Below are 23,586 nucleotides of genomic sequence, written 5' to 3'. Positions count from 1 at the left end.
TTTTTTTTTTATTGATAGTTTGTATAATACATCAGAGGTATGCGTATGCAAATAGTGTATTCATGGCATACTGGCATATATAGTGAATCTGTACGAACGATTTTCCGATTATATTTATTAGTGTGATAATTCGACATTGTATATCACGTGTATAACACTGCAGGGAAATTCTCGCTTGCTTGAATACTTAAGAGTCGTAGTCGGATACATGATCTATATATAACTGGCATACAATTTTGTTTATCAAGTATTTCGCTACTTACAAACAACCGAGACTGCGAAATATATCGACGGTTAAATATATATACTGTAACTAGCACGTGGGATGGCATTTACGGGCGGGACAGAGCTTGGCGAAAATCTACCGGTACGACGAACATACACACTTTGCATTTGGTAAACAAGAGAATTCGAATAGAACTTGCTAATTATTCAGCCAGCGTAAATACGAATACCGATTGATGTGTCCTTGTTTACGAATAACCATACACTCGGTATATACGTATATTCATATTACGTATCTTATCCGTACAAAAATGACCAGGATGAGAAAATGAATTGTAAACAATGTAAAGTGAAACCAATAAGTATACATTCATCATAAGTGTGGACATTTTTTATGTACTGCGTCTATATCAGTGTAAGCGTGCATTTTATATCCTAAGAAACCCATTTTTCACACAATATTATAGAGGTCGCGTACATTGCAAAAGTGTTGGGAGAAATTAGGAAACTATTTGCTGCATTGATTGGTAATAATACCACATAGCAATGGGAGTTATACTTATATCATATACTATACAGTTTGTAAAAATTTCTTGAATCCAATCCAATGCTCTTTGTATGGATAAAATATAATCTCGTTTACGATGATTTATCCTGCTTGATTATACGGTCGAAGAGCTCCCACTTCCTTTAGTCATGCTCTATAATCTGTGGGCGCTACTTCCGCCATATAAGCGTCAACATACTGGTGACTACGCAAATATTATAGCCACTGAACTATTATAGCATGTACATATGAAGAATGCCTGAAGTGCGTATGATGCGTTCAAATTTCCTACCCGTTGGATGAGACGGATCGTCTATCCCTCTTCCTTTTTCTATGACTTCACCTAACTGGTGGGGGCTTTAAACGTATCTGCGCGTAGGCGCAATAACTTGCAGTACTGATAACATGACGTATGTTACGTTTGTCCGGATCCTGAAACCGATGATAATGTTATGCTTAAAGCTTGTGGTTATTGTCCCGAGTCGTAAGTGTATAAACATGTTATGTTTTGATATTATGTAACTTGGATTATACGCCTCGATCCAATTATCATGTATATCAAGTATCATATTTATTTTACTTTTTTTAGTACACTATACCTCAATGTGTATAATGTACGTTCGGTTTTGCGTAAGTACCACGTAACATTACGATGTTTTTCAGAAATATCGTTTACTCATCATCATGTCAATGACGTTGAGCTCACGCGTGTGGTGGAAAAGTGACTCTGCTATTTAATCTTAATAATAAATTTCTGCAGCTTCTCTTGCAATTAAAACAATTGACACGGAAAATACGTCAAAAGTGTGAAATTTTGCTGCAGATTTTTTGGCATGTTTCTTCAATATATCTTTATTAGTTTACAGTATTTTTTTTCCACTCATCGCTTTTCCAAGCAGTATCGATTTAATAAATATTAATTGATCCAAATAATCCATGCGTTTGCATAGTCCTGAGAGCACATTTATTCATAACGACAATTTCGGTAATTTTTAATTTAAGAAATCCGTATTCAGGAACAATAAAAAATAATTTGAACGAATTAAATAGAGACACTGAGCAGCATAACTCACTGAGTTGCTCTTTTGTTTTGATATTTTTATCCAAGTGCTGCATGCTTCACTCAAATGTTTACAAGGACCAATGGGGTATTCTTCCGATCAAAGAAGATATGGCATTGTACAGAAAAAACTAAAATCGCAATGACTAACCCCCTAAATTAGATTAAATAAAATAAATAAAAATTTGCTGGGTTACATGATTTTTTTGAATTTCTTTCAGTACGCTAGACTATTGTTATTGACTGCCACCAAACAAATGTAGTAGCGTTACTCCAAAATAGTTTTTGGAAAAGATTGTTGCATCAAAAAAACATAACCCAACAAATCGCATCACATATGGTTAGCAGATTCGCATGAATCTAGAAATAAATATGTACTTGTTTCAAATAAATTAAACTCAACAGCATATAACATTCAAATCAATGCATCAATATTTTTGTTTCAACTAAAAAGTAGTTGTTCTGAGTGAAAAATTGTTCGAACAAAATAAAGTGGAATTCAACAAAATTAGTTGTATGGTTTGATAACTTTGTCTCAGTTTATACGTCGATACTTGGTAAGAAAAAAATGTTTTAACTACTGATTTTGAACTTTTTTTTTATTAATGTACAGGTACGCAGTATATTACTAGTGGGTAGGGGCCTAACAATACATCTAATTCATAATCATATGTCGCTTACGCGTGTTCGACTGTGGAATGAAATACCACTTAATTTCGTGGAATCAAATAGCCGGAGAATAATTGAATAATTTTCAGTAATTTCTCCCATTTTCAGTTCTAGTTTAGGATGTTGAACTTCTATATTTAGGAAATACAGAATTTCGTAATGTATTTTGATCGGAAACAAATCTACATAGAATATATGTAATATGCTACATATAGAAATGCGTATCTGCAAGATAGACGCATAATTGCAGCGCACTGGGTCGGCAATTTGCATCTGTTGCCTTTCTCCACGATTGACTTGTGCATGTACGTAGAAATGTATACATAGTATACATAGAAGTTTTTTTTCAGCATAAAATTAAATAATGCATGAGTCTCAACCAGAAATCAGCCATGATATAACTTACATGAGTTTTATTTTCTATGACTATAAATTATTGCAAAAATTATACAATTCTCAACCGTACGCCGAGAAAAAAGAATTATCGAACCAATCAGCTAATTTATTTAACTTTCAGATTATTTGATTCGAACAATTTCTCACTCACACCAACCACTTTGCGATGTGATAGGTTATGGTTTTATTCATCCGACCATATTGTCAAAAAAGTATCTTGGAGTGACGCTATAACGCTCATTTGTTGGTAGACAATAATATTAGCGTATCGTAATGGACCAAAAAATCCGGTAACCCAGAAATCTCTCACTATATTTACATGACATAGAGCGGTACATTTACCTGATCGCAGAACTGGCATAACACTTCAAAAAAAAAAGGATCAATGAATTAGTTAATTGCATGTTTAATCCAAATAGAGGGGTTAGTGTGATTTCAGTTTTTTTCTGTACAATCCCATATCTTTTTATAGAATAAGAATATCCCATTGGTCCTTGTAATTATAATTTGAGTGAAGAGACGATTTGTTTTACATGAAGCATGCAGAGCTTGGATAAAAAATATCAAACCAGCAGAACTAACTCACAAGGGGAGGCTCAAACTTTTCTCTTACCGATTCGATTCAAACTCATGGTACATAATGTTCATTAGACCTGTCCTTAAGAAGGGCAAAATCGAATTTTAATGGTCTTACCCCCAAATTGGTTCGAAATAATTAAAAAAAATATAATAAAAAAATAAAATAAGAGTTTGTTTTGCGGATGAAAAAATTGAACAAGAATGCATAAATTCCCTACTGTATGGCTCGTATGGTAACAGTACGTGCAGTGTTACGCTACTTGACAATTTTCTGCTGACTTAACCTGGAGTCGGGTATAAGAGGAATTGCTAACTGAATAGTCGTTTGCCCATGGTTGTATAAATGTATATTATACACGTGTATCTAAATATCTTATAATATAACCTGCATTGCTTGAAGTTTTTCCGAGATGTTTTGTTGTGGATTATTCTCCACGCCTCGATGGAAACCTCAAGGACATTTTTTTCGCTTCAAATACTTCACGGATGGAAAGGATTATATGAGTCAAGTGATATTCGTTTGATTTAACTAAATGCCATAGTCAAATGCGATGAACACAATGCTGACTTAATTCAACAAAATACTTTTGTCGGACCAAATATTTGTGACAACTTGATATAGAATTGAGTCAAGCCTTTGAATGACCATGCTGACTATAAATTTATTCAAGATAACACGGCGCAAGTGCCTTGCAAAAATGTGAACTTTCTATCAAGATAATGTGTGATTGAAATGACTGAAAATCTCGTTGAACGTATTTCAATCGTGTTGTTTTAAGGATATGAAATTTTTGTGTCTAAATGAATTGAGCTTGTTTAATTACATGTTTTGTTGAGTCAAGAATTCAATGATTGAAACAGGCAATGAAATTTGTTGTTACAGAAATCTTTTGCATGAGTATTCTTCAATTGATACTATTTTTAAATCTGTTGAATCAAAATTTTCAGGGAACTTACCCGATATTTAACGGGTAACACCTGACAAATTAATTCTGTATGTGTGAAGAATCGATTGAACATGGATCAATGAATATGATCACTTGCTGCCTTTGTCAATTCCGATATCTGGTAACTCAGTTTTTGTCATTTAATGTGATAAGACTGACGACACATTTATCACTGCGTTTTGTTTATTTGATATATTAGCTCGGTTATAACTATCTCTGAAGCTACTTCCGTAGCGAGAAGAATTACCGCCTAGTGGCCGTTTACAGTACTAGTATACTGATGTTCACGATGAATATATTCTGTCCTTGTTTCGAAGCATACGGTGTTTCTTTTACCTTGCAAACAAAGTAGTGTAACTGTTTCAACTAATTACGCCAAACAAGCTCCAGTTAGATCAATAAATTATAGCATTCTTATTTTATTTGCAGTATTTAATTGCGTTAAAAGGTTAAGGGTATCGTTTAACTAATGAAGGGTGTTTTCGATTCTTTAATGAAGCACTTTATTCTTTAACTTACAATACATTATTTACTGACGGAAGACTCGATTCACACACTGATTCTGTCAGCTAGCTCCCTGCTCTCTTATATATAGGGACTGACTTCGGTCAAAGTAGTGCCGCTACCTGGTAAATTCAATTACGAGGGTCCTTAGGGGTGAAAGCATCGGAGTACCTCTTTTCACTGCTATGCGGCGCAGCGACACATCGCTCCCGCGACAATAGTTGTGTGTTCACAAACTGAAGTACTATTCTGACAGCCGTTGCCAGTATCGCTTCTCGGCTCTCTGAGCTTAGATTAAAGTGTAGTACTCATACTCATTTTATATAGATGAATAAGAGGAACGCAGCCTCTGTTATTGAGGAATTTCTTAGAAAGAATTAACAAATATTCGCAGAAATATATTTCAACTTCCCCAACCACTTCCTGCGCACCGGGCGGAGCACCAGGTTCTGCGACTGGCGCTTCGTCCACCGGGCACGACTGGGCGTGCTCCCGCTGAACGCTTGCAGGAGGTGGGAGACCAACGGGGACAAGAGGTGCCGGAAGTGCGGCTACCAGCAGGAGACCATCCCTCACGTCCTGGCGCATTGTGGCGTCCATTCAGCAGCGCGACAGCGCCGCCACAACAACGTCCAGGACCGGCTGGTGAAGGCCGCCTCTCGGTGCCCAGGAGTCATCCGCGTCAACCAGTCAGTGGAGGGCGTAGACGGCGAAGCGGGCACGCTGCGCCCCGACATTGTGGTGCGGGACGAGGTCAACCGCACCATCACCATCGTCGACGTCGCTGTGCCGTTCGAGAATGGCAAGATCGAGTTCGCCGCCGCCCGTGCACGGAAGCTTGAGAAGTACGGACCGCTGGCGACTCAGCTCGCGGCCGGCGGCTACGCTGTCAGACTGGACGCCTTCATCGTCGGCTCACTCGGAGGCTGGGACCACCACAACGACAGCCTGCTACAGCACCTCCGAGTGGGACGATACTATGCCGGGATGATGAGAAAATTCCTGGTCAGCGACACCGTTCGTTGGTCCAGGGATATCTATGTGGAACATGTCAGCGGGAGGAGGCAGTACCAATAACATCGTGTATTGTGACTTTTATCATTCTTAGACCCTTTTCTCTCTTCTGTAAAAACAAGAAAAAGATTGATCCTGCCTCCTCCCTCCCCACCATCATCCCGCATAGTTGAATTAATCATTTTTATTTTTTTTCTTCTCTATAGTCAAATTAATTCGTTACCGTCTTTTTACCTATTCTTTTTATACTTCTATATCTCTTCTCTCTACATTCTACTTATTTCAATGAAGGGCGGTGGCCAGTGGGGGCTAATCCCTGTAATTTTAATCTTCTACAAACGAGTGTATATTAGCCACAGATTAGCTTTTCTTTCAATCCGACATTTTACCTCTTTTAACCCTATCTATTTTAACTATACACCCCTTTTAAACCTAGTCATGTTACCCCTCTTAATCTTATCTATTCTAACTATTCACCTCTTTTAAACATATTTATTCTACCTCTTTTAATCTTATCTACTTTAACTATACACCTCTTTTAAACCTATTTATTTTACCTCTTTTAACCTTATCTATTTTATCTATACATCTTTTTAAACCTATTTATCTTCTTCTTACTTCTATTTTATTTATAGACTGTCTATTTCTTTCCATTTTACCTATCTGACTCAGTCCTTTTATGTCTATACTGCTCTGTTTTTAAGTTTTAGCAAGTTGCACGTACCCCAGCTTTTTATTGCTTTTTAAACCAAAGACTCTAGTCTGTATATTCTACTTCTTTTCTCTTTTAGTCACTGGAATACATGCAACTTAACAATTTTATAGTCATAGCCAAAGATGTTTCTACCTACTCTATTAACCAATATGCCCATACACTATACAACCTTCTTTTCTTCTTATGTGTATAGTATATATTTTTATATCTATATTTAAGCCACCGCCAGGGGCGGAAGATGTATCTAAAGCACCCCCGGGTGAACAATTGTAAGCCCGGGGGAACATTGTTTGTTTTAATAAACGCCCTTTAATCTGTTCTTATCAGCTTAATATCTGATACGCTCCCCATTGGGGAGCCAGAATATTAAACTGATTTTTGGAAAGTGACGGAGAGTTTCTGAAGCTTGCTTCGGCTCCGCCGCGGTCGTCCCTGCTTAGCAGTACCGTGGGGCACGGCCTATTATTGATTCAAAAGTACAAATGTGCCAGCGAATTACGATCATCATCGGTCAAGATTCCATTTGGTTTACACCGCTGTCGGAGTCCCCCTGGTAGAGCTAGTAAGGAGCTAGCCATATCCGGCATTGCATGCGGATCCTGAAATCAGCCTTGTATAATATTACCAATCACTAATATTTTACCTTATAATTAATCCCGGTAGAGGTCACGTTTGGACCCTAGACTTCATATATATCTGAATGTAAAATATCCCGTTCTTTCTCATTCTGGCACCAAAAAGAGAGGGTTCAAAGTTAATCGCGAAATGGACCTTGAAGACATGACCAAGTTTCAAAGTCAAATCAAAGGTCACGTCGATAAATCCTGTATCATTAATTACCTACGATACCTTGGTAATTTTTTTTTACCGAACCATCCGAGGCTTCTAGCTTTTTCCTCACTTTATATTCATTTTTATGTTATGTCCTCCAGACTTCATATTCCTTTCCCACAGTCGTATGTCATTTTACACCCAGCATCCCCTCATTGTCTTCACCGAGGTTCATCTCTAAACTGCAACTAGCGAGTTTTCTAACTTCTCTAAACTCACCTTTCCTAGCTTTCGCGCGAGTCATTTCTCATATCATATCTTTCTATCCGAATCCAAGCCGTCTCCTTTATATTGGCTACTGTAACAATTCAAGTATTTGATCATTAACAGTACCCCAATTATATACCATTTAAATCGTGTTCTTAAAACCGATCCCTTTTCCCTACCTTTATCAATTCCTACGCATAGGAAGTAGACACGTGAGTGATGAATTTTAAATTTGGCTATTTTCGACTCGTACAACATCGATTAATGCACTCACGTGTCACTACTACTAGGTTCAACAGGTGGACTTACTCTCCCTGACATGCTCGGTTCACACACGGAATCTTGAACGAGGAGTAGCATATTTTCGCTGGAATATGTGTATTTTGAATCAAAAATAGGCCGTGCCCCACGATACTGCAGAGTAGGGACGACCGCGGCGGAGCCGAAGCAAGCTTCAGAAACTCTCCGCCACTTTCCAAAAAACAGTTTAATATTCTGGCTCCCCGATGGGGAGCGTATCAGATATTAAGCTGATAAGAACAGATTAGAAAGAATTTATTTTACAATAAACTTCCCCCCGAAGGGGGTACAAAAACTCTCCTCTTAAGTAAATCCCTAGCTAAATACTTCATCGCTTCACTTCACTGTATAAATATATGCATTTTCCCTAGCTGAGAGTGAGACTAGTTTGCATCTAGATGATTTACAGAATAATTTAAAGTAACTCATTTTGGGGGAAATGAGGGGGGGAGGGGATTTTAGCTGGTAAGTATTTTAATTTAATTTTAGTTTAATAGATTCTAGTCAAATTCTAGTCAGAAGTAGACTGACTTGATGAAAGAGAAAAGAAAGACTAAAAAATTTAACCAAGTTTTATATACATATTAACATTATCATAAATCAAGTTCAGTCTCCGATGATGTAGTTTGCTAAATTACGTATTTTAATACTAGATAAGAATTAATTTGACTATAAAAATAGGTACAAAAATAAATAATTCAGCTATGCGGGATGATGGTGGGGAGGGAGGAGGCAGGATAGATATTTTTCTTATTTTTACAAAAAAGATCTAAGAATGATATAAATTACAATAAAAAGTACACGTTGTTATTGGTACTGCCTCCTTCCGCTGACATGTTCCACGTAGATGTCCCTGGACCAACGAACGGTGTCGCTGACCAGGAATTTCCTCATCATCCCGGCATAGTTATCGTCCCACTCGGAGGTGCTGCAGCAGGCTGTCGTTGTGGTGGTCCCAGCCTCCGAGTGAGCCGACGATGAAGGCGTCCACCAGCCTGACAGTGTAGCCGCTGGCCGCGAGCTGAGTCGCCAGCGGCCCGTGCTTCTCGAACTTACGTGCACGAATCTTGACCGATGACGATCGTAATTCGCTGACTATTTTTGTAATTTTGAATCAATAATAGGCCGTGCCCCACGGTACTGCTAAGCAGGGACGACCGCGGCGGAGCCGAAGCAAGCTTCAGAAACTCTCCGTCACTTTCCAAAAATCAGTTTAATATTCTGGCTCCCCGATGGGGAGCGTATCAGATATTAAGCTGATAAGAACAGATTAAAGGGCGTTTATTAAAACAAACAATGTTCCCCCGGGCTTACAATTGTTCACCCGGGGGTGCTTTAGATACATCTTCCGCCCCTGGCGGTGGCTTAAATATAGATATAAAAATATATACTATACACATAAGAAGAAAAGAAGGTTGTATAGTGTATGAGCATATTGGTTAATAGAGTAGGTAGAAACATCTTTGGCTATGGCGATAAAATTGTTAAGTTGCATGTATTCCAGTGACTAAAAGAGAAAAGAAGTAGAATATACAGACTAGAGTCTTTGGTTTAAAAAGCAATAAAAAGCTGGGGTACGTGCAACTTGCTAAAACTTAAAAACAGAGCAGTATAGACATAAAAGGACTGAGTCAGATAGGTAAAATGGAAGGAAATAGACAGTCTATAAATAAAATAGAAGTAAGAAGAAGATAAATAGGTTTAAAAAGATGTATAGATAAAATAGATAAGATTAAAAGAGGTAAAATAAATAGGTTTAAAAGAGGTGTATAGTTAAAGTAGATAAGATTAAAAGAGGTAGAATAAATATGTTTAAAAGAGGTGAATAGTTAGAATAGATAAGATTAAGAGGGGTAACATGACTAGGTTTAAAAGGGGTGTATAGTTAAAATAGATAGGGTTAAAAGAGGTAAAATGTCGGATTGAAAGAAAAGCTAATCTGTGGCTAATATACACTCGTTTGTAGAAGATTAAAATTACAGGGATTAGCCCCCACTGGCCACCGCCCTTCATTGAAATAAGTAGAATATAGAGAGAAGAGATATAGAAGTGTAAAAAAGAATAGGTAAAAAAACGGTAACGAATTAATTTGACTATAGAGAAGAAAAAAAAAATAAAGATGATTAATTCAACTATGCGGGATGATGGTGGGGAGGGAGGAGGCAGGATCAATCTTTTTCTTGTTTTTACAGAAGAGAGAAAAGGGTCTAAGAATGATAAAAGTCACAATACACGATGTTATTGGTACTGCCTCCTCCCGCTGACATGTTCCACATAGATATCCCTGGACCAACGAACGGTGTCGCTGACCAGGAATTTTCTCATCATCCCGGCATAGTATCGTCCCACTCGGAGGTGTTGTAGCAGGCTGTCGTTGTGGTGGTCCCAGCCTCCGAGTGAGCCGACGATGAAGGCGTCCAGTCTGACAGCGTAGCCGCCGGCCGCGAGCTGAGTCGCCAGCGGTCCGTGCTTCTCGAACTTACGTGCACGAATCTTGACCGATGACGATCGTAATTCGCTGACTATTTTTGTAATTTTGAATCAATAAATAGGCCGTGCCCCACGGTACTGCAAAGCAGGGACGACCGCGGCGGAGCCGAAGCAAGCTTCAGAAACGCTCCACCACTTTCCAAAAATCAGTTTAATATTCTGGCTCCCCGATGGGGAGCGTATCAGATATTAAGCTGATAAGAACAGATACTACACTTTGATCTTAGCTCAGAGAGCCGAGAAGCGATACTGGCAACGGCTGTCAGAATAGTACTTCAGTTTGTGAACACACAACTATTGTCGCGGGAGCGATGTGTCGCTGCGCCGCATAGCAGTGAAAAGAGGTACTCCGATGCTTTCACCCCTAAGGACCCTCGTAATTGAATTTACCAGGTAGCGGCACTACTTTGACCGAAGTCAGTCCCTATAGCTATATCTTCGGTCGGCGCAAACTATTTGAGATGCCAACTGTCGTTGAACTATTTAAAACCGGCGTAAAGTATCTTTTCAATCATTTCACGTGAGTTTCGTACTTCACACAGATCGATTACAGTGATTACACGGTAAGTAAATGTATCCTGTAGTGGTGTCAATCAACGATCTACATAAAAGTGAAGATTGAAAAAAAGAACGAAACAAAAAAAAAAAAAAAAAAAAAAAGATTGGCCATATCCCAGGAAACAAAAGTTTTATCACGAAAATGGTTCCCTTCTAAACTGTAACACCCATGGAAAATTTGACGATAACCTTTCGGCCGTAACTTTCATATAAATTATTTTTCGAATCACTGTATAATCGTATCACTGAATTCGGCACATACAGATACATTCGTATATATTTGTTGTTTCGAGGTCATTACGAAAATAAAAATATCAAGCAAATATTTTCACTTCAAAAAAAATGTTGAAAAAGAATAACCTGAACGGGGGTAATTATGGCGCAAAGATTCCAAGATATGAAGAGCTAGCCATACCCAGGAACAGAGTTGATCACACCAGTAAACATGAGCCCTTCAAGGTATAATGAATACAGAAAATCGAATTAATATTCCACGTGAAAAAAAACTATACACGGTTAGTCGTACACTCGCAACCGGCGTAACAAATCACAAAACCTATCGGTTCGTAAATGTGTACAGGTAAAGAGAGGGGCATTGTCCTATCAAATAACCGATTCGATGAACAAACTTGCCCAGCCACGACGCTTGTACTCGGGAAAAATTGATAAAAAATGAAATAGGACGAAAAACCGCAAAATACTCCAGGAACTTGAATCCAGAAAAGGGTATAAATTCCGATATTAGTGCGAGACGCGTCGCCGATTGAACCTATCGCTTTAGATATGGAAACATGGTTAACAAGATTGGAGATGGAGGTTTCAGTCGAGGAAAAATTGAACTTTAATTTTTGAAATAATTTATGTGGATTATTAGGTTCATAAAAATAATAGATTTGAAAACCGCAGGTTTCATTTCGAAGTCCCCATAAAGAATACACAGTCCGAGATTTCCTGACAGTGGATATCCACGCAAGTAATGCAGCAGTATAACTGCGCTTGAAGTTAAGCAATTTATTGTACGTTCTGAAGGACTGGGTATCATCGTCGGCGCATAACGGCATGACTCAACGGTAATCCAACCTGCTGTAACTGGGAAACAAAAATCACTTGTTCATGATTCCATAATAAAAATTATCTGGATGGACCTTGTTTGCTTCCTCATTGCCACCTAATCTAAATCACCGTTAAAATCTGTATCAAAATATCGATCTATTTTTCAGTGTCGTGAAAATAACTTATTTCCATAAGCTCTACATAGTGTGAATCATCTATAACACGTGAACGTGCTGAATTCGTACATGCAGTTTTTTGTCACCATGTCAAAATTTTCCAGACTATAATTCCTTACTCCTCAAAAAAATTATTATAAACGCCGTAAACCTGCCAATATACACAAAAAAATACCCGCCTAACAATAAATGCAACGAGGTCTTTGCGCAAACACACTTTGCACAGGAAATTGTGTGCATACAAGTTCACAGTGTGTCTGGACTAACTGAACATATTATTATCATCGTAAAGATACAAAAAAACTTTCAACATCATCAAGAAGATTCGTATATCAGATATGTCTCACACCGTGAATGTCATCAGGAACACAATGTCAAGCGATTCGACTCAAGCTTCAAGCTCAAGTTCTTCTTCCAAGTACGCAATATTTCACATATCATTCAATAAAAGCATTAGGTTACTTGTCAGATAATGAACCGATAAACGTGTAGATGATCTCTTTTAGTCGGAAATTACAAATTTCATGCTGTACAAGCAATAGCTTCTAGTCCTATATTGCTGTACAATGTGGCAAGTATATTTTGTTGGACCTTAAAAAAACTAGACAATTTTCAATTTATAGTAACGGTTTTCTATACGGGGCACTCGCGGAGGCTCAGACACAAAGAAGTCGACAAATGAAGATGAAACCAAACTGGAATTGTCCGAGGAAAACGATTAAAAGTGTCGACTTAATAGGTAGAATTGAAGCAGGGCTGAACTTGGAATTTAGGAAACTCCCGACAAAGAAAACTGTGTTGAAGGCAATTTTACATGATAGATATTAACCCCGTTAAATATCACGTCAGGTTTGGTGTGCATTGTGTAAAATATACGATTGGATGTTTTTATCGTCCATAGAAATACAAGAAGAAGACGACTGAACGTGTGAAACGTTACAAACGCCTTCTCGAGCTCGCAAAACCGAAATCAATTGCATCCCAGGAACGCCCAAATTCTACTACTTCCTTAAAGGTAAGCGGAAGACTTACGATTTAATATTACAATTTTAATCTTGGATCTTATCAGATCTTATCAGATCTTATAGCCTAACAAGTAGCAATTTGAGTTCAACTGCCTTGTTCTTTTAATTATTTAGCCAGTGAATACGAGAAACGTCGAACGTTTAGATTGCTCACCATTATCTGAAATGACATTACGAAACTTTGGCGTTTTATTTAAAAAAACTGCTGTTTGTCCTTGATACGCATATCGGTCGGTGAGATAAATTCGTTAAAATTTAAGTGTCATGCCTTACCAATAATCGTATGCAAAATTGATAGGAAAGTTTGGCAATTAAAGTAAAACCAAACTGGTGATAGTTTCATAGATTTTGAACACATAAGCAATCGTGTCAATTTATATAGTGGAATATGAAAAAAATTATGATAATATTGACAGAACCCGGTGGAAAATTTATAGACTGGACATAAAGATTATATTTACCACCGCATGATCAAATCATATCAGAAATCATTAAATTACAATATTATTTGTTGTACTTGTGTATATATTACAACTAAAAGCGTTTTTAACCGTTTCTGAGTCCCCGGAAAACTTTCGAAATCGTATTTTCGTAAGTTCTCTGACTTTCGTTTTATCTTCTACAGCGGATAAAAAAATCAAACTTCAAAAATGGCGGCGCTCTCAAGCAGTTCAATTCGGCAAAAGTTTTGGATGCAACTGAAGATATCAAGTGTGAAACTCTCCCAACAAAGAAGTCAGTGCTGGGATACAAGATAAGCGAACGTACTGCCAGACTGGCGGAGCCGAGAATACGCTTCGAAATGGGAATCCGCTCACCAGGAACGGTGCAAGAATCAGCGTTATTCGCCACAGGTTCGATTTCGATAAGTTGAAACATTATTGGAGCAAATATTTTTAGTAAGATTTTCGAAAAATCGAGATAGCTAGTAGATATTATACTTTTTACTTTTATTTGATTTTGACAGCACTATTAATTCTTCGCGTCGATGATTGGAACCAAAATGTTTTGCAGCTTTCCTATTTCGGTAGATAATTTTAATTCATACGGAATAGAAGTTAAAAAACACTTAAAGTTTAAACCCGCCGTCATCTCGACTCTCTGTAATTTCATAATACTTATCTTAATACAGCATCGAAAAGACTCATCGAGCTTGCGACGCCAAAGAATAGTACGCAGCGAACAGACCTACCGCAAGGAAAAAGTCCAAATATAATATCTAATTCCAGCGTCAGTCGAAATGCTCTAAAAGCCACCTGCACCCCAAGGATCGCGAAACTCTCCGTACCTAAACACTCCAAGTCGCCAATTAATGCCAATGAAAATACGAAAGCCAATCATGGTGATACTACTGCCATTCCAATAAAACCTCCACTGGCCAAAGAAGCTTTTGAAAAACAGAGAGAGAAAAAACACTTTGCTATTCACGGAGAAATGAAATGAACAGTTGTTAGTTTTGGGAGAATTTTCGAAGAATTCGAACGTACCACATACCGATACCTAATAACAACGGAAAAACTTGCGTTTGCAATGAGAATGCTTACTGGCATCATGTTCAAAATAGTAAAAATAATAGTTTCTTGTCCTTCATTTTATACTTGTATCGATTAAAACATATACCGTTCTATGATTTTATTTGTCAAACTATTTTTATATACACTAATATTATAAGTAATTGAAACTTTTATTAATACATAAAATCTCACTTCTACAATGTATTTGGCTAGTTTTTCTAGTTCATCCAAGCTCACAAAAACTAAAAGATCGACTTTCTAAATTGACTTTGATATAAGAGAATCTTGAAAGCTTCAGAAACGAGTTCCGAAGTTTGGAAAAACAAGTTCTCAAATATTTTTGAAATCAAGACATAAACTCTCAGCATTCAAAACATCAATTCAAGCAAATAGTTTCGGTCAAATGTTTCATTTCGATTTCCTGTACCTAAAAGTAGTTTCTGATAGTTGGTTTTCTAATGTGATTGTTCAAATATTAAAACAATTTATACGGACCGTAAGTTCCACTATATATTTTTGTTTTGTAAAAGTTGAAATTATAACAAAAGTCTAACGCTGAAATACCGAAAAGAACAATATAGTTATCAATCGGTAAATTGTATGAATATAATACAATAAGAGATGCGACAATGGAAAATTTAAAAATAGGCTTGTTTTTATTACTTTCATACACATGAAAAAATGGAGGCTTATACTATGATATATTTATTCAAGGCACTAAAGATATTTGCTTAAGCATCATACTGATGATCGCATATAAAAATGTTACACATATAAATCTAGATAAAGGATTGCATTTTATCGTAATAATACAATTCTATATTTGCATAATTGTACATGCATAATAAATAGCTCTTACACTATGTACAAAAATTGGACGGATTCGATTACATTGCATATAGACGAGCATTTTAGTTATAAAATATCGTTTACGTTACATTCAAACGGTCTTGTTTCAACTCACTGTATGGTTCTTAAAATTCTAATATATATTCTGATTTTCGTTTCTAATAATAAACATTAAGTAGAGATTTATAATCATTGATGAGTTATTTGTTACTTTATTTTGATATTCGGCGAGATAGAATTCGTAATAGACAGAAGATAAAACGTGAAACAGACGCTCAAAAACGTCACTAATCCCTGGTGTCGTGGTTGTCGGTAAAACTTTTCTTATTGAATAATTTGAACACTTGCTTATACATATATGTAAGTGTGAGCTACCATTTCAGACTTTATTTTTTAACCTTTAGTTTCACCTAACAAGTGTAATTGCTTTTAAGTGAAACGCAGAATTGAAAAAAAAAATTCATTTCAACATTATTAAAAAAAACGTATTATAATACGAAATTTTGTATTCTTTCCAATTGTCTTTAAAGGCACATAAATTTAATTTAGAAAAGCAAAAGACTTTTTAAGATTTTACAACAATCAATACTTATTTCTAGCTTGTAAATCAAAAGCTGATTATGGTCTTTATCTAAGGCTTGGAAGAAAAAACGTATGAGTAAGAAACAAAGTTTAGAAAGTGACATATACCTTCAATTTCTTTTTTCCCCTGAATTGGATGTTTTAGTCGCAAAAAAACTAGATTTGTTTCTAGATAATCTAGTGTACCATACAAATCTTGAATTCCGAAAAATTAGTAATATTCAAGTCTTTGGAGAATATTATCGATACTTCAAATCTGTGCAGTCCTTGGGAATTTCAGTTCGGCCTAAATATAATGTGGAGTAGGACTAAAAATCAAAATATATAGTGCGAAATAGAGCTGCCCTAATGTATATACCGTATTATATGATAACTACAAATAAATTGTTAGTCATATTTTTTTTAACAAGTTAAAAAATTCGTAAATGAATTATGCTCGAGTATAATTGATATTTCAAAAGCTGCCTGTAAAGTGACCGAGGTATTCACATTAAATTAAGCTGCCAACCAACTCTGCCAAATTCTCTGATCTTTCCAGGTTTCCTAGGCTAAAAATTCATTTTCTCCACACGATTTTAGCAAAATCGTTTAAATACACTATGCACACTGATCTGTGTATATAGAGATCAGTGACTATACAGCAAAATTTCGTACATGAAATAAAAATTGCTCACATTGTATTACCAATTTTCTTACAAGTACAATCGAATTTTATGAAAAAAAAATGGTCTGTAAATGGTAAAATAAGAAAAAACCTAGCACAATACAATGTCTATAAAATAACTCTTTGTTACCGAAGTAGAACTATAGTTTCAAAAAAAACAAGAATATGTAAATTTCAGGCTTGTAATAGACTTTACTGACGTTTCCAGTAACTCGAAAATTTCAATAACTGCTATAGTTTTCGTGATACTTCCTGGAACTGTGAATGAAAGCATAGTTGTGACCCAAGCATTATGTACCTCAAACAGTAAAAAGTATAATTGTAAATGAGATTCAGTTGCATGAATTGACGTGTACTCAGTCTTTGGAGTTCGGAAATCGGAAATTCGTAATATTTGTGTCATTTGCACAATACGGTACGGGTGAATAAAAAAATTAGATAAAGACAAGCTAATGGTAAGATGATTTTGATTTTAGCTGCCTAGTAGTATAGCCAAGAATCCCATAGCGATTGATCCGCTGATAGTATACTGAATAGCAGAGGCACCAGCGTTACAGTCAGTGATTCTCCTAGCCCTCATAAAATCAGGTCCCACATACGCGCTAAATTGTCTCTTCTCAGGTGGGATAACGACAAGCTGTTGAGCAGCATCTTGGAAAATTAGATCACTATAAGGTGGTGGGCTGTAGAACATACTGAAACTGAACTCATCGGGATCTTTCCTGCCATAATATTGCTGCGCATAAACAAATAGATTGATATAAGCGTTGATTTCGGTTTCATTATACCCGTAATATCCGCTTCGTGCTACGATTGCATTGGCGGCAACCTTTCCGAGGTTACATTCCATGTACTGTCCCGTAGGTCGTCGCGTTCCGTCTGGACATAACAGCTCGAAATCTTTAGTGAACGTGTTTCGAGCCCAAGTTGATCTGCGCTTACCGTCGGTATTTTCGGCGACTGTTGTATGCTTGACAAAAGCAACATTGCCTCCACCTTCGACTAAACATCTGAAGGCACCGGTGTATCCAAAATAATCTTCAGAAGCATCTCGGCGGCAGTATCTGAAGCTCACTCCGTGGCACAAGTCACACATATTATCGTACGGCACTCCGGTATTATATTCGGTGCTCAGAGCACCGGGTATACAAGATTTAGTAAAATATTCTGCAGCTGCGCGCACCGAATCACATCCATAGCCTCTTATCCAGCCGTTTGAAATCAAATAAGCCAAGGGATAGACCCAGCCTGCTGCAGTGTTTATTCCGGGATGACAAGTGTATTTATTTTTCAAATATGTCAAATCCGTGCTTGGATCTTCTTCCTTGGCTACAGCCACAACGTAGTAGTCAGGGCTGCCCAGATTATAGACTTCAGAAATGAACGGAATGAGTCCGTATCGCAGACCCGCTGTGTAAACGTCACTAGCATCCAGCACTGTCACGTCGGCATCTCTGGTAAAAAAAAAACAACAGGAAATTGAACAATATTATTGTTAGTTAAATTTATCACGAAAATTTTGTTACTTTCTGTTGGCATTATATGTTCATCACAAGTTAGATTTCAAGTAGATAATAGTTGTGTTGTCTATTGTAGACTCAACCACTTAAGTGCCAAGGCGTCATAGCAGTGTCAAGCACGCCTCTGACATTAGTGCCAAAATCGCGAAATGGCGTCGTGAAATAATTCAATGTTTTTGGTGTTTCAGGTGAATATTTACTTTTGAAAGCACGGGTTTCAAATATTTTCGAGGTCAAGGAATCAGATTATTACCATAAAAAGATATTTTTCCCTAGCATTCATAGTTTTGAGGCCTCGAAAGTTGACGAATTTTTGATCATTTTCTCAAATGGCATCATAGAAGAAAAATATAATTTTCTTTTTTCAGAATGAATTTTTTTTTTTTTGAAAAACACTGAACACTATTTTTCAGTTCAATTACGCAATTTCAAGAATTACCGAGTCAATGTGAAATTGCGTATTTTGATTGCGTATAATTATTTTATGACACCATATCGCGATATCTGGCACTAATGTCACAAGCGTGCTTGACGTCGCTATGACATTGTGGCACTTAAGTGGTTAATACAGTATGAAATCGAAGTATAAAAATTTTTGTTTGAAAAATCAATTCGTAATTATAAAATTCATTTTCACGTTATTCTTGTGTTTCTATCTCCTCAGGTTGATATTCAATTTGAAGATCTCCGAGATTTACTTACCCATTTTGTATAGCTTGCATGCAATGTATCTGACTGTGACCCTTATAGCAGACCATTTCTGGTTTTAACAACTGTGCTTTCAACGCGATCTGGAATCAAATGTTTTTTATAATTATAAAATATTCACATAGAATAATTGAATTCATTAATATTTACCCTCATTTTAATACACTTTTCCATTTCAGGCTCAGAAGTTACACACAAAGTCATCCTGTTCACTGGACAATGTCTAACAGCCAAAATATCATTCAGGGATTGTCCAAGATATTGTGGATAGTTTTGATCCTTTTCAGCTAACGGATGAAACTCTCTGGTAGAATCCTGATGAAATATAATCATTGTTAGGGGAAATAATGGTGGCATGAAATTTAAAATAAAGACTCTTCAGACAATAAGTTCAAATTGGCAATTACCGAAAATAACAAATTATGATGTTCTCCGTATCTTGGAGATGATTCGAACAAGTCGAAATTCTCCAGAGGAAGTATGTCAGCTATATTAGGATTCCCCGCTTGTCTGTTCGAAGGGTTCGGTCCGTAATTGTTTCCTTGCTCAAAATTGTTGTCCGTTCCATTGCGATAATAAAAATTTCTGTTACCAGAAAAGTTACCGTTATAATTACGATCGTCGAATCTATCATAACCTTGTCGGTTGTCAAAACCGGGTCTGTTCTCGTAACCATCTCGATTTCCGAAGCGATTGTCGTTCATAAATGAGGAATTTGAATTTGAATATGACTTGGAAAATTCCTGACTAGCTGTTATCAGAAATTTTTGATACAGTTTACGCATGTTCACATGCGTCGCGGATGAAGTAATAATCGCTCGCGACGGTACACTACCCCAATTACAATTACGAAAATCGTCAACTGGCCTCCGACTTCCATCAGTGCATAGCAGTTCAAATTGATCCTTGCTAGGTGTATCTATAAAATAATCAATTAATCAACACTTCATATTCAATATCTTGTCAAGGTGATGCCACGATAATTGTTAAGGATGTTATGAGACTTAAATTTCAAAAATACAAAACTTTCGTGTATTGATACTTGAACTTACTCAAATCAAGAGTATTCGAGGTCATCTCTTGCACTGTTGTATCAACAAGGAATGCTATGTCTCCAGCTTCAAGTAAGCATTTGAAAGCACCTTCGTATCCAGCATATGGATCTGCGCTAGTACATTTTCCACCTGGTACTTTACCTATACAGAGCTTACACAATTGATCGGAATTGTCACCTGAAAAATCATAAAGATAATTGAATTTCTTCCGATGTTCATTGAAAATAAATATTCTATATAGGAAATATGAATATTTGATAGTAACATTTATATTGCCAAAATGATATTCATTTCAATATTATAATAAATCAAAGCTCATCTTGTTACAGGAATCATTGCTACTTACCTAACGGATTATATTTATCAATCAAAGCATTAATGGCACAGCTTGGACCAAAGTAATTTATCGTTGATTTCACATGGTTGTTGCAGTCAATCACTTCCATTCCACCTTGTTCCATTAACTGAAAGTACAAATTATGATCGTTCACTGATTTTTGATTTTGTCCACATACATGGAATCACCACAGAGAGAAATTTCTAATTACAGTTGCTACACAGTCTTTAACTATTTTATTTTTCTACCATAAATGAAAAAATATAGATTTGGGTACAAAATGAAAATTAGTTGTGTAGCTGCAACCAGGAAGTCTGGTATGTGTCACTATTCTTCTAGATTACAATCATTCATACTATATTTTTTTAAAAGTAATACACTAATTTGATGTTGACGCAACAATGAATTAATGTTAACGCCTTATTTATTTACAAAAATATAGTAAACTGAATAGGTTTTGTTGCAATAACTAGAAAATGTAGTATTGATAACTATACAACAATATATAAATAACATAATCACACTAAATAATTTCTTGTACCATATTGTCTTGTAATTCCAACTGAATTGAATTTTTTCTCATTATCATAATGAGATCCGTAAACTAGAGTTTTCTAGTATCTACGAGAAATGATGTTTTTCAGTAATTGAGAAAGAAATGACAACTAATTACAGAGACAGATGGTACCAATCGCGTTACATATTAACTGATTATGAGTGAACATTTTTGTTTCTGTGCGTCGTAAGCTAGTAAAACAAATCATGACATACCGTGTGTATCGGAATGACCCAGCCAGCCTGGGTTCCTACTCCTGCAAAGCAAGCCTTTTTACCTCTGAGATCCCTAAGGGAGAGAACATCAGGCAGTGAGCCTTTCTTTACTACCGCTACCGCATACTGATTGATTAATCCGCTAACGAGTTTTTCTTGCATAATCGGCAGAAGACTGTGGTATCTTCCAGCAATGAATACTTCTCCGGGATCTAATGTGGTCAGGTGTGCTTTTTCTTCGTCGAGCATGGTCATGCAGGCCTCTTCGTTGAAGGCTTGTTTGCATGATAAAGCTATATCCCTGGCTGTAAAACTGGATATCTTCTGGTCCACCGCTTTGGAGAACGCTTCACACTTTCGCTGTTCAGCATCCGATACCGTGCACCAAATGATGGTGTTGTTAATCAATAGACCTGCAAGGACAGGTTATAAGGCATATTTAGTACACCTTTTATCCGAACATATCACAATTGAAAATTGATTAAATAAAGATTTAAATTTTCAACAAATGAACTAGGTTTATTCATCTTAATATGATTGATACAATTTTATCTTAATAAAGAGCAAATATTGAAAATCGTAGAGTTTGGTTGAGAAGGTTTAGTTGTTAGCAATGTAAAGCAAATTAGATTAATGCCAAAATCATCTAATTCAAATGCTTTGAGAACAATTGTGCAGACCTCAGAAGAATGATCATCGAAGACTTAACCCTAATTAGTCAGTGCAAATTTACGGGTTTTTAATTTTTATCTATACAGAAGGGATATTTTTGCAATCAAATTCAATTTCATTAATTTCAGTTGAACCTGGTGACGTTTTCTTTTTTTTACTTCTTAAATTGCAATAATTTTTTGACTGATACAACTGACAAATCACAAACCCTCATGATATAAAACAAAATCAGATAATAGAGTTGAAAATTATTTTATTCATGATTCTGGAACAGAGAATGAGTCACGCGCGACCGAACGTGCGTACAATGCATACGGCGAGAGTGTTAAGCCACGCCCCATAAGCGTAATTTCTAATACGGCTGATCTGGAAATTGATCTGTGAAGAGCGTAAAGGCTTGACGTTCATTTTCATAAGAATTTTCATAAATCGCATAGATCGATCGGAATCTATCATCGTGTATGACAGCGCGTAATGATATAATATTACAATCGGTCACGATGTATTGAGTAGCATCCACCATTGACACGAAACAAGAAACAAAACAAAACAATAACGATATCAAACATAAATTGAAGTGTTAATTGTCGCAATTATTTTTATATACGAGTTGAATTCTAATTCTTCAAACGCGCATGACAAAAGATGAATCAACTCTGCTCGAGGATTATGAATCAATTTACTACTATGAATCGTTTTAAAAGTAACGGTTTCGCAATCATCCGGTGTGCGATTTACTGATACCGATGTTTTTGTTATTAGTAATCGACATTGGTGCGCATTAAAAAAGATGATTGTTATATCGATTATTCATGCGTGGGATTATTCGTATCGTTTTATCTGATACGAGTCTCCCTTAGCTATCATTTAACGCAACGTAAAGGATGGGCACCACATTCACTACTCTGAGACAACATATCAGTGACTGGACAAATATTTGGACGGAGATAATTCTGTACCATTTGCAGATTGGAATATCTGATAAATCACAAGCAAGCTGATTAGCATGCACATCCTCGAACCGCAATCCATTCTTACGTTCAATTAACAACACAACATTAAAACGAACACGTAACTGACAACACCCAACATCAACGACGCGCTGTACAGCGCTTCAGCTGTGGCACGCTGTCGTAGTTTATTCGGATTTTCAGTTATTCGGTGAGTTGCAGATAACCACTGTCAGGTAGCAGCAGCTTCGTGTTATATATACCTTGGCAGGTTTCTCTCAGCTTCCATTTACATGACTTTGGTGTCGACGACGGTCTTACATCATAGAGATATAAGAATAGAGTACGCGAGTTAGCCGCGTTAGCCGATACGACCAGCACGCAATAGAAAGAGAGAGGGCAACTAGGGAGTCTGGTTGTCGTTGTCTAATCACGCATGCGCAGCAGGCGAGTTTGAGGCCGCACTCAATACGAATTTCACGCTCGGCCGACTATGGCGCTGTAGGTTTCTCTGTGTTACCAACATAACTGTCTAGTGGAAGAATTAGCCGTCTCAGATTCATCGTTCACAAGTGTACCTTGGTCATGAACCTAGAAGAGATAATGAAGAGGTTACCTCGCTGAAATACAGTAGTACTGGAACGCTCGCCGTAACGCAGCGTTGCCCG

At 36.8% G+C, this 23,586-nt stretch overlaps 2 protein-coding genes, 2 non-coding genes and 2 pseudogenes across 4 annotated transcripts; 2 read left to right on the top strand and 4 right to left on the bottom strand.

The window, feature by feature from the left end:
• LOC124178709 lies at window positions 1-15,668 on the top strand. Its single transcript, XM_046562267.1, has 4 exons — window positions 1-367; window positions 13,173-13,286; window positions 13,922-14,150; window positions 14,429-15,668. The coding sequence occupies exons 1-4, from the start codon at window positions 326-328 to the stop codon at window positions 14,737-14,739; spliced, it is 696 nt and encodes a 231-aa protein (XP_046418223.1). The 5' UTR covers window positions 1-325; the 3' UTR covers window positions 14,740-15,668.
• On the top strand, window positions 6,942-7,123 carry LOC124179276 (annotated as a pseudogene).
• LOC124179275 lies at window positions 8,085-8,267 on the bottom strand. The gene has a single exon (XR_006870007.1). It is a non-coding gene; the product is annotated as a U2 spliceosomal RNA (small nuclear RNA).
• On the bottom strand, window positions 9,111-9,292 carry LOC124179264 (annotated as a pseudogene).
• Window positions 10,539-10,732, bottom strand: LOC124179273. The gene has a single exon (XR_006870006.1). It is a non-coding gene; the product is annotated as a U2 spliceosomal RNA (small nuclear RNA).
• On the bottom strand, window positions 15,448-23,112 carry LOC124178703 (melanotransferrin). Its single transcript, XM_046562260.1, has 8 exons — window positions 22,928-23,112; window positions 21,297-21,709; window positions 20,535-20,652; window positions 20,186-20,365; window positions 19,541-20,052; window positions 19,284-19,448; window positions 19,128-19,216; window positions 15,448-18,359 (listed from the first exon to the last, which is right to left on the bottom strand). The coding sequence occupies exons 1-8, from the start codon at window positions 22,998-23,000 to the stop codon at window positions 17,378-17,380; spliced, it is 2,532 nt and encodes an 843-aa protein (XP_046418216.1). The 5' UTR covers window positions 23,001-23,112; the 3' UTR covers window positions 15,448-17,377.
• Between the last annotated feature and the right edge of the window lie 474 nt (window positions 23,113-23,586).

Source organism: Neodiprion fabricii, chromosome 3, assembly GCF_021155785.1.
Source record: "Neodiprion fabricii isolate iyNeoFabr1 chromosome 3, iyNeoFabr1.1, whole genome shotgun sequence".
Lineage (NCBI taxonomy): Eukaryota > Metazoa > Arthropoda > Insecta > Hymenoptera > Diprionidae > Neodiprion > Neodiprion fabricii.
The sequence above is the reverse complement of the archived record's forward strand: the minus strand, read 5'-3'. Positions and strand labels throughout refer to the sequence as shown.

Coding starts and splice junctions, on each gene's coding strand:
- LOC124178709 (XM_046562267.1), top strand. CDS start 326: ATGGCATTTACGGGCGGGACAGAGCTTGGCGAAAATCTACCG. Junction 13,287..13,921: donor ATTCTACTACTTCCTTAAAG/GTAAGCGGAAGA, acceptor TATCTTCTACAG/CGGATAAAAAAATCAAACTT. Junction 14,151..14,428: donor ATCAGCGTTATTCGCCACAG/GTTCGATTTCGA, acceptor ATCTTAATACAG/CATCGAAAAGACTCATCGAG.
- LOC124178703 (XM_046562260.1), bottom strand. CDS start 23,000: ATGGATTGCGGTTCGAGGATGTGCATGCTAATCAGCTTGCTTGTGATT. Junction 20,653..21,296: donor GGGTCATTCCGATACACACG/GTATGTCATGAT, acceptor TTGTACTTTCAG/TTAATGGAACAAGGTGGAAT. Junction 18,360..19,127: donor ATGCAAGCTATACAAAATGG/GTAAGTAAATCT, acceptor TTTTTTTACCAG/AGATGCCGACGTGACAGTGC.